The sequence below is a fragment of the Protomyctophum parallelum genome, assembly GCF_964188405.1.
Source record: "Protomyctophum parallelum genome assembly, chromosome: 4".
In the NCBI taxonomy this organism is placed as follows: Eukaryota; Metazoa; Chordata; class Actinopteri; order Myctophiformes; family Myctophidae; genus Protomyctophum; species Protomyctophum parallelum.
The window spans coordinates 30,690,794-30,702,942 of record NC_139700.1 but is presented as its reverse complement, the minus strand read 5'-3'; the positions used below and the strand labels follow the sequence as shown (position 1 = coordinate 30,702,942).

General features: G+C 45.8%; 1 protein-coding gene across 1 annotated transcript in view; it reads right to left on the bottom strand.

Moving 5' to 3' along the window:
* The window catches only part of LOC310857790 (A disintegrin and metalloproteinase with thrombospondin motifs 20), a 156,209-nt gene that overhangs the window by 88,009 nt on the left and 56,051 nt on the right, over positions 1–12,149 (bottom strand). The window contains 2 exon segments of the mRNA XM_083763675.1: positions 357–538; positions 1,670–1,815. Coding sequence (XP_083619801.1) covers positions 357–538; positions 1,670–1,815 — 328 coding nt within the window.

The window sequence follows — 12,149 nt, the reverse complement described above, 5'->3', positions numbered from 1 at the left end:
CGCACTCCCTAACAGAGATTTGAAATAAGGAAGCATGATAGAGGGAATCAGCGCTGGGGCAACCGCTGAAGGGGATTATGAAGTGCCCGGCCGGTAAAGTGCTTTGGGTGAAAACGTCCTCTCAGTTCAGGGTTGTTTCATCTGGAATGATCTACCTTTGTCCATAAGAGATTGTACTTCATTTCCATCCTTTAAATTCAATCAAAAAAAGAATCGAATGGTTACTCGACAACCAAACCTGAGACCATGAACTACAGAACAGATATCAATTATAATTAACCACGTACAGTGTGTGTGTGTGTGTGTGTGTGTGTGTGTGTGTGTGTGTGTGTGTGTGTGTGTGTGTGTGTACTCACTGCCACTGTACTTGGGGACCCAGCGGACGGTGGGAGGTAGACCGTTGATGTTGAAGTGCTTGCCGTCAAAGTGGGAGCACTGCTCCTCGCGGAAGTCCTTCTGCCCTCGCGGACACGGCTCCGTGTTGCACGAGCGGAACTTCATCCTGCGCCCCACGCAGAACTTACCGCCGTTCCTTGGCCTGGAAAGTAAAGATCATGGCGGATGAATTTGAAAAAAGCTAAATACAATGTCAATGACTGAAACGTTTTGTGCAAGTGTTTCAGTAGACCTTCAATGAGATTGAAGGATACTTATCATGAATAAAAATGTTACATATTATTTTATACATTGTGATGGCACATGAAATGTATACCTCCTGGAATTCAGCCTCCACGTCAATCATTCATAAATCCCAACAATGTGTTAGGCTATTGACCACAAAATATGCGCATAAGAATATTAGTATAACGTCGCTGTCAGGCAGACACCTCGTACCTCCATGTTTATTTTTGAGTGGAGCAACCACTCCAAGGAACAGCAATGTCCGTGTGTCCGTGTCCGCCTACCTATGTGACGTTAATGAGCACCAGTATGACTATTAGTACCAGTAGGGGCGCTGTTGTGCCAGAAACAGAGAGAGAGAGAGTGCTGAACTGTAGCCTGCTAATGAGAGAGAGGGGGGGGGGGGTGCACCACTCAGTTTACACAGGTGTGATCTTTTTTGTCAGCGTCGCATAAAAGTAGTGAAAATAGCCGATCTACAAGCTTGTAGATCATGTTTTTTTGTTTTTTTAATAGCGCTTTAGGACATACTAAGTGTTTCAGTAGACCTTCAATGAGATTGAATGGTAGGCAGAGAAATACACAATAATACATATATTTGGCAATCTATTTGGCATACTAAAATATCTAAAACCACACACACACACACACACACACACACTTGCAACTCACAGAGGTTTTATTTATCGCTCTTGTTCACGTGCAGCAGCGCTGTTGTGGACCGTTGTTGCTTGTTTAGTCTCATTAGATTCTTACTCAAGGTGTGTTATGGGTTTGGATTGTTACCACACGGCTTTGTTATGTCTGACTCTGAGACTCAGATTCTTCCCAACGTTGTCATGTCCGTTTAGCATAAGCGCGACTTTGGGCTTGTTTTTCCTGTAAATATTAAGTCATATCGCTAATCTCCCCCCCCCGTGTGTGTAGCCTACAGTATGTGCGTGCGTGAGATCACGCGTCCTGGTCGCTTCTTTCTGTTGCTTTGTTTTAGTAGAACCTGTCAGTTTGTTTCTCTCACAACAATCTGTCAATCTGGCGTGTTTCTTACTCGGGCTTGTTGCAGTCTCTGGCGGTGCTCCGGGTGCCTCCGCCACAGGAGCGGGAGCAGGCGCTGTATGGCCCCCAGGGGCCCCACTCCCCGTGCACGGGCCGCAGGTCCAGCTCCTTGTTCACGCACATGCCGTGTTTGCAGTACTGCCAAGGAACAAGGAATTACACAAATTATGAAATCAAATCAACTCACATGAATAGTTTCTGACTGGTTGGAATGACGTTGGTGTGACGCAAGTACAGGGGTGTCAACTATTTGGAATTGTCACTTCAGTTTAACCACTTAGACCAGGGGTGGGCAACTTTGACCTCACATGAATAGTTTCTGACTGGTTGGAATCATCACGTCCACGATGTTTCACAAGTTAATGTATTGGGTCAAATTACTATGAAAACACATGAAACTTTGTGTTTTTGTCACGTCTCTCACAACAATCCCCGTCTGCCTGGTCACCCCAGGCAAGCCCCCAGGTCATCGTGACATCAGCCCCCTGGTCACCCCAGGCAAGCCCCCAGGTCATCGTGACATCAGCCCCCTGGTCACCCCAGGCAAGCCCCCAGGTCATCGTGACATCAGCCAACTGGTCACCCCAGGCAAGCCCCCAGGTCATCGTGACATCAGCCCCCTGGTCACCCCAGGCAAGCCCCCAGGTCATCGTGACATCAGCCCCCTGGTCACCCCAGGTCAGTGTGACATCAGCCCCCTGGACACCCCAGGCAAGCCCCCTGCAGGTGTCCAGGTCATCGTGACATCAACTCCCTGGTCACCCCAGGCAAGCCCCCAGGTCATCGTGACATCAGCCCCCTGGTCACCCCAGGCAAGCCCCCAGGTCCCCAGGTCGTCACATCATCATGACATCAAGGACCATATAATATAGCTCGAACCAGTGCTGGTTGTCTCATTAGATCTCGCTGTAGTGGTGTCCGATCCAAACTTAACCGGGATGCAGAAATGTGACCAAATTTGCCCGAGGAACTGCCATTGCTTTTTTTTTTAATTTTGTCTTTTCATGTCATATGAAAGCAGGGAATCATAGCTTCAAATTGACATATTGGTTGTTCAGTTTGACTCACCAGTTTTGAAGATATGGCTTATAGAGTAATGTCTTGCAGAAAACAGGCTTGAAAGGTTAACTTCTGTGGTCTCTAACATTACACGCTACATGTTTAAGCATTTATTTCATATTTACATGTCAATTTCAGCTCTGACACTTATTTCAGACATGCTCTAGTCTGCCTGTGCTATTAACTCATTTTGAAAGTGAAAAGCTGGAATTTGTGCGATGGCTGGCTCTCAGTCAAATCTGGTCACAAATGTCTAACCCAACGATATCCGGTTTGTAAATCCAGATATCACTGAGGACAATTGGGTTGTAAGGCCAAATATCCTGTCTCGTATTTTCTTACTGAGCCACTGCAGGTGAATTTCTCCTGAGATGTACCTGCTATGGTCTCAGATTTGAACTTGTCTTGCTTTCGTCTAGAGTCCATTGTTTGTGCAAGCATTTGAAATTACAAAAAAGAACCCCAAAGGATACTTATCATGAATAAATGTATGTATGTTACATATTATTTTATACATTGTGATGGCACATGAAATGTATACCTACTGGAATTCAGCCTCCATGTCAATCATTCATAAATCCCAACAATGTGTTAGGTTATTGACCACAAAATATGTGCATAAGAATATTAGTATAACGTCGCTGTCAGGCAGACACCTCGTACCTCGTACTTTTTTTTGTCAGTGTCGCATAAAAGTAGTGAAAATAGCCGATCTACAAGCTTGTAGATCACGTTTTTTATTTTTAAATAGCGCTTTTGGACATACTAGGTTTCCGCCTGTCAGTGACGAGAAATGGGGAGGGGAGGGGGGGGGTGCGATGTGACAGCGTAATCAAACGAGGTGCAACGCGCCGACGAACCCCTTGCCAAGGAGTGCTATAACAAAGCAAAGCAACCGGCGGAGACATTTCCCCTTTTGGTGTGTAACCGAATCCCCTCCTCGGTGGCTAAGATAGCAGAGGGTCCTGTTCAGCGAAAGAATGCGGGACAAGACGGCGTCTGTCTGGGTGCTGTGGACGGGGAACACAGGCAGGGCACGAGGCACCGGCGGCACCGCGATAAGAACAAAACTCCAGGAAACCCTAGAGTTGTGATAACAAAGGCCCGACACAAGCTCATTACTGGGCCCGACTTCAGGAGCAGATATTATTATAACCTGTATGACCTGAAGACATGCAGGATGCTGCCTTAAGGACGCAGGGGGTCTTTCTTTAGAATGGCTCATAGAGGGGTTCAAGGTGTGTGTGTGTGTGTGTGTGTGTGTGTGTGTGTGTGTGTGTGTGTGTGTGTGTGTGTGTGTGTGTGTGTGTGTGTGTGTGTGTGTGTGTGTGTGTGTGTGTGTGTGTGTGTGTGTGTTAAGGGGGGGGGGGGGCATCAGGGGGCGCCAAATGGAAAGGAAAATGAAAAAAATAATAATAATAATAATAATAATAAGGGTAATAATAATACTAATAATGTGGCCATTTTCAATTTGGCATCCCTGTTTTAGGCATTGTTAATGTGCTAAAAGTTCAAAAATAGCGCATAGGAGCTTAGGGGGGCTTTTCTTTTCTTCGTAAATGTATGCAGTGTGTTGTGAGCTTGTAGATCGGCTAAATTCACTATTTTTTATAATAATAATAACAAAAGAGGAACCATTTTGGTCATACAAGGTTTCCACCCGACTCATTCCAAAGGGACCCCTGCCTAGTGAAGTCTATTATGAGACATTAGAATCTGCCACTTCGGAGCAACACGGTGAGCTCTCTGTGTTTTAAACTGTTAAACTACAGTAGAAAAAGTGGTCTCCACCAGGAGGATAGGAGTGTTTGTGATACTGATACCGATAATGTAAAGAAATTTGTTTTGCAAAATTCTGTCTCATGGTGGCGCTATAATTAAGTGGCATTTTTCCTCAGCGTAGTGAGTATGTGCATGCGTCATTTCACAGAAATCACACGCTGTCTTCATGATTTGAGCCATTTTGTTCTAAACGGGTCAGTCATGCAAACTTTTTACAAAATCGTGGGATAAAAATTTAAGAATTAAAAAGCTAACTTTAGATGTCAATCGTAGCCAATCAGGATGGAATATGAAAAATGTAACAGATCTGTTGAATATAGAGATAGTGTATACCGATTTGGCATCAGATCGGGCCAACGGTGCCGGAGATTAGCTGTATGGACGGATGGACACACGGACAGACGTAGTGCAAAACATACTCTCTCTCCATGCCTTCGGCCTGGTCGAGACAAAAACCAGGGAGCAATTAACAATCAATCAAAATCCATCTCAAAGTCATCAGGGAAGACGAGAAAAAAAGCCAAAGTTGGCCAGTTGTGTACTGTATGTGAGCCTCGGGTGCACACCTGCAAAGTATGCAAACACGCACAAGCAACACACATGGCGGCTAGCTAGCTAGCACTGCCTGTATGTGTGCAACTGCAAAACATTTGAACGTGTAATGATGGAGTGTAAAGTCTACGCACAGCGACAGACAGGTGTTAACCGCTGGAGGCTCACAGGACTAAACAACCTACAAACTGTTCCACCATAACATCCCCAGACATGGCCTTGAGTAATGACTCGGCCATTTTACTCTTTTCCTCCCTTTTCCCTCATGCAACTGCACTGACATTTCCCCCAAAAAGTCAGAGAACAGCCTTAGTTGATGAATTTAAAGTGCAATTCGTATAATGAGGCATGAATAAGGAATGTGCTAAAACAAACCACCTCACATGAGTGGATGGAAATGGCTTCCACACTGCGATAAAGGGGAAATAGGTGCTGGCCCCTTTTTGCGGGTGATTAAAAAAGTTAAAGCTACACTCCGGGACTTCTTTTAATGACTAAAAGGATATATCAGTGGTTCTCAACCTTTTCTGGATCAGGGACCACACATCGTGAAAGCATTTGGCGTTTGTGGCCCACCCATCTGACCTCTCAACACGGAGGCCTGTATTTTCAGAGCATGTTGATTTCAATGATCAATGTACCGATTGTGTTACACCTTGGATCAATGGATCAAATATGGTATACATTTTTTACTATTAAATGATATATCATAATTCAAATCATAGTGTTTTTGGGGGGCCCACAGGTTGAGAACGAGTGCCTTAGGCGCACCTATTGGCTGATGATGTTAATCGACCAGACGCCGCACCAAATTGGTACACAGGGTCCTCAATCCAAAACCTTTGCTGCAGTCTGGTCGACGTTTGCGATTACCTCTCACAAAACCTTTGTTTGTGATTACCTCTCACAAAACCTTTGTTTGTGATTACCTCTCACTAAACCTTTGTTTGTGATTACCTCTCACTAAACCTTTGTTTGTGATTACCTCTCACTAAACCTTTGTTTGTGATTACCTCTCACTAAACCTTTGTTTGTGATTACCTCTCACAAAACCTTTGTTTGTTACCTCTCACTAAACCTTTGTTTGTGATTACCTCTCACTAAACCTTTGTTTGTGATTACCTCTCACTAAACCTTTGTTTGTGATTACCTCTCACTAAACCTTTGTTTGTGATTACCTCTCACTAAACCTTTGTTTGTGATTACCTCTCACTAAACCTTTGTTTGTGATTACCTCTCACAAAACCATTGTTTGTGATTACCTCTCACAAAACCATTGTTTGTGATTACCTCTCACAAAACCATTGTTTGTGATTACCTCTCACAAAACCATTGTTTGTGATTACCTCTCACAAAACCTTTGTTTGTGATTACCTCTCACTAAACCTTTGTTTGTGATTACCTCTCACAAAACCATTGTTTGTGATTACCTCTCACAAAACCTTTGTTTGTGATTACCTCTCACTAAACCTTTGTTTGTGATTACCTCTCACTAAACCTTTGTTTGTGATTACCTCTCACTAAACCTTTGTTTGTGATCACCTCTCACAAAACCTTTGTTTGTGATTACCTCTCACTAAACCTTTGTTTGTGATTACCTCTCACTAAACCTTTGTTTGTGATTACCTCTCACTAAACCTTTGTTTGTGATCACCTCTCACTAAACCTTTGTTTGTGATTACCTCTCACAAAACCTTTGTTTGTGATTACCTCTCACTAAACCTTTGTTTGTGATTACCTCTCACAAAACCTTTGTTTGTGATTACCTCTCACTAAACCTTTGTTTGTGATCACCTCTCACAAAACCATTGTTTGTGATTACCTCTCACTAAACATTCGGATTGTAGCTTTTAAGAGTCAAAGAAATGAAAAGAAAATGGGAAACTGGCATGAGAAACATTCTGAGGCAATTGTCAGAGACATGGGGAAGTGGGCAGTTTGGGGCAGATTGACTTCTAGCTTAGATAAATACACCATTGCTACTGAGTGCCCTAAAAATAAAGCCCCCCCCCCCCCCCACACACACACACACTTCAGCTCTGGCTGTCAGCCAAGCCCCCACCCACCCTTCCCATGGGAGACTGTGAGGGCCGAGACTGGTAGACCACCGCAGCGCAGCCAGCCGGTGGGACCTGAGGAGCTGTCAAACACGAGGCGGACTGGCTGTCACACAAAGACCAAAGACCCTGTAAGCCTTTAAGGCATTACACCCCCCCCCCCCCCAGTACCCCCCCACACTCCCCACACTCCCCACACTCCCCACTGGCTCCATGTGTTTACAGCCATTTTGTTTGGCTTGAAAAGGTGATGCAGGTGAAAGGAAGAAAGAAAGAAAGAAAGACCCAACCAACCAACCAACGGAGGGGGAAAAGGAAGGGGAGGAAACATCTGTGTGGGATCGGGGTGTGTGTGTGTGTGTGTGTGTGTGTGTGTGTGCAGAGGGGGCATGCTCGCTTAGGGTCTGGAGGCATCTGGAGGCCACACTCAATTCATCTGTCCGAGGAGGACAAATACGGCCCGAGGAGATGCTGATGTGAAAGGCAAGCCCCGTGGAAGTCCCCGGGCAGCACAGCACCGCACCGATGGATCTTACAAAGGTTGTCAGATTGTGTGCCCTCAATTGGGAGCGCGGTGAGACATTTAAGGGTCTTGTGAGAAAAACCTATCCAGCTGTTGCGCGCATGTGTTTCAAATTAGGAATTTCACACATGCATGCGGCGCGCGCACACACACAGACACACATTCTTGCTGACTCATCGACACATTCAAACACACGCGCGTGCACACACGCACGCACATTCAGCACACACGTAAAAACATACTGTATATATACACAACTCCCAAAGTATACGCATACAGTATATGTAATATATATTCTTATGTTTTTGGGGTCGCTCAGGTGGCGCAGTGGTAAAGTATATACCTGCCCACCACGCGGAGTCTGGGCGTTCAAATCCAACCGAGGTGTATCTGGCTTTGTCGAGCTTTGTCTGTACGAACACAATTGGTCCGTGTTCGGGGGGGGGGGTGTTGGGGCCCGGGAGGAGTGGCTCTACGTCCTCCAGGTGGGGGCTCCTCGCTGGCAGGTGAGCCAGTAGGTTATGTGTGTGGCAGTGTGGGGAGGAATTCATTGACATCCAGACTACATTGAGGATAGAATCAGGATGAAAAGCAACAAACAAACAAAGGAGTAGGGAATTGTAACCCAGTAGCACCCTTACAGTGCTTAGAAGGGGTAGGGTGTTGTAAGTTAACCCAGTACCCTCCATACAGTGCTTAGAAGGGGTAGGGTGTTGTAAGTTAACCCAGTACCCTCCATACAGTGCTTAGAAGGAGTAGGGTGTTGTAAGTTAACCCAGTACCATCCATACAGTGGTTAGAAGGGGTAGGGTGTTGTAAGTTAACCCAGTACCATCCATACAGTGGTTAGAAGGGGTAGGGTGTTGTAAGTTAATCCAATACCATCCATACAGTGCTTAGAAGGGGTAGGGTGTTGTAAGTTAACCCAATACCATCCATACAGTGCTTAGAAGGGGTAGGGTGTTGTAAGTTAACCCAGTACCATCCATACAGTGCTTAGAAGGGGTAGGTTGTTGTATTGTAAGTTAACCCAGTACCATCCATACAGTGCTTAGAAGGGGTAGGGTGTTGTAAGTTAACCCAGTACCATCCATAAAGTGGTTAGAAGGGGTAGGTTGTTGTAAGTTAACCCAGTACCATCCATACAGTGCTTAGAAGGGGTAGGTTGTTGTACTGTAAGTTAACCCAGTACCATCCATACAGTGGTTAGAAGGGGTAGGTTGTTGTAAGCACAGCAGCATCTGCTCCCAGGTCATCAGCTGGCTGCTCTGGAAGTTTTAGCGCCCTGTAATTGGCAGGAAGCTACACAGGGAACCTGTGAACCTAAGCCATACATCACTGCAGGAATGAGAGGGCAGGGGATTGATATTTTTCTGTTTTTTTAAGGCCCTCTCCGGCCGGCTCTTTCATTTTGACACGTACGTTTCCAAAAGGCATCATCTTTCATGTCCCTGGGTCGTTCTTGCAGCTCCGGATTTGGCCTTGGCTTTGGCCACGAGACTGATATAGCTGGGTCTAGACCCCCCATTTCCAGAGAGATCTCCTTTAAGATGCCCCTTTATAGATGGATCTCCTTTCAAGTCAAAATTTCTGCAGACTGAGACCCACAATCCTTTCCTATAGTTTCACACTATACATGTTTCTAATAATGTTGACGGCATAATTACGAAGGGTTCAGGGTTTACCTTACAACAGACAGACAGACAGAGAGAGAGACAGACAGGGGTTACCGGTGCAGAGAGAGACTTCACGGAGCCAAAGTTTGAGATTGTTTACAGAGCTCTGCATGGGAGGGCTGCCGCTGGAAACAAGTGCAGCTATAACTGAACCCGAAGTACACAGACTCATCTTTCAGCCCAAGCATGCATATTTCCTCTGTTCAACGCATACTTCCATGCACTCTTTCCTCATGTTTCAAGGGTAGGACAGTAGGACGCCTAACAGAGCATGATGAAATCCAAGTCACTCCTTTCTTCTAACCTTCCCTTCCCTCCTCCTCTCACTCTTCTCTTCAGTGCTCTTCTCTCTTCTCCTCCTCCATTCCATCCTGTCCTATCCCTTGCTTGTCTCTTTGTCGAAGCGGAGTGGAAAAGCTGTCATTACCATGAATGAGTGGTTTGGCATCCATCAGCTCAGCTGTGTCATTCACCTGTACTTTTGCGAGACACTTTTACCTTTGGTCTCTTCCTCTCTCATTTTACGTCAACAAACACATGCCTATATGCTCTTTCAACAGCCTCCACTACAGTACGCTGCAGTACAATACAGGTTGTACTGCAGGATACGGATAATTGAAAAACAAAGGGATATTGTACTTACACGGTCAAATGCAGGGTGTTAACCATGTGAACCATAGCGTCCCACGACTGGGCATGTCATAAAAGATGATTATTCGATCGCAGGTGAACACTCACACCTGGCGCAATGGGATGCATTGTGAGCTTGCAGAGCAACAATTTTCACGGTGTGACGTAAAAGGCTTTAAGTGATAAACCACTTATCCCAGCATCCATTTTATGGAGGGGACATTAGCCAAAAATATCCAATATACAAGCTGCAATCTCAATATACAAATCTGCAACTCTCAATTTAACTCTGAGAGTGCACAAATGGACGCCTTCAGGTCCAAGTGTTTTACAGTGCACCCTTCACTATTTGGTGCCGTGCAAAAAGACCATGCACACCCATCTCTGCCCCTCCGGTGATCTGACAGCGCCATGAGCATTGAAAGCTCCACTCACTAGCCACCGGACACAGTTAATTCCACCGGCAGAACGGCATGAATGCTAAAACAACAATCCTCTTGTTAGCCCAAATCCAGGGATATGTCTGCGATGACGGCTAATCAAAGTGGCTAACATCCTGCAAAACTTCCAGAGATTAGAGTGACACCGATACCGCTCTCACAATCCTCCTCCAGAGCAGACCCACTGTACACACACACACACGCTTCACTATACTTGTAAGGACGTGAACATTGTAGGATGAAGAAATTACTACTACTACTATCTACAATTTTATGAATGGAAAATAAATACTTCCTAAGTGTAAGCCTTTTTTTAACCATAAAACAATTGTCCTCACAATGTCTTATTTATAAAAGTCTCTATAAAAGTATACTTGTGGGGCCCTCACAAGTATAGTGACACACACACACACACACACACACACACACACACACACACACACACACACACACACACACACACACACACACACACACACACACACACACACACACACACACACACACACACACACACACACACACACACACACACACACACACACACACACACACAATACTAATACCAGCATCGTACGACTAGTCTGTCAGACTGCCAGGAAAACTGAGCCAACACTTGCCGCCTTGGCCAACAAACTCCCTTGCTGCCCCTGGCTTGACTTTCCAGAGACCTCACTATCTCACTGCGATTGGCTGAAACCAGAGCAGGTCGCCACTCTGCTCCCAAGGAATGCTCTGGAAATACAAGAAAAAGGTTACTTGACGAGACAACATCCCGGGAACTCTGAAAGTCTTTCCCACTTCCAGTGCTCTTACTTATACTTATACTTCTTGAAGTCACAGTGTATACAGGCTATATATGTGACATCGTTGTACCCGAAAGTTATGCAGGAATGCCTACAGTGGCAAAAAACTACTTTCTAGCCTTAACAGCCAACGGAAAATTTGATTGTATTAAAAGAACAACATTGCAGCTATACGGGGGGGGGGGACACATGTGCATACTCTCTATAGTATGAAATCAGAAACTATTGAATTTCTGATTGAATCATGTAAAACAAACTAGGGAAGGGGAAAATAGATTGAGCGATTTCAACAGAACCTTCAGTCATGCGCAAAGTGGGGTCTGCAACATGGGACTCCCAGGGGTCCTTGATGGGGTTCCACGGGGGGCCCCAGCTAAATGGTTGATAGTTTTAGGAACCAAATGGGACCCTTAACGGGCCTGTAACGGGAGTGTGCAAGAGGTTCACTGTATTTGGAGTGGGGGGGGGGAGGGGCTTGGTCTAATGCATACAAACATCACACCCGTGTCCCGTGTGAACTGAGTGGTGCATCTCCCCTCTCCCCCTGCCCCCCCCCCCCCCCCCTCTCTGTTTCTGGCACAACAGCGCCACTTTTGCCCCTACTGGTGCACATAGTCACACACATACATGGTCACATATAGGTTAACACGGACATTGCTGTTCCTTGGAGTGGTTGCACCACTCAATAACTGTGAGTACTACAGTTCAAAGCCACGCAGACTTCCACGAAAGAACACACTCCACAGAATCGAGTGTGACGAGAACATTCACAACAAAGCATTTGGGGGTTTATTCAAGTTCAGCAGCTACTATTAGTCTCTCCACCCCCGTCCCCACCCACCAACACCCACCACCCCCTGACCCCTCCCCCCTCCCTCTCGCTGCCACCCACAGAGCACTGTCCTCTCTTCAAAGGGAGTGCCTGTGGATGCAGCTCCTGACTTTGG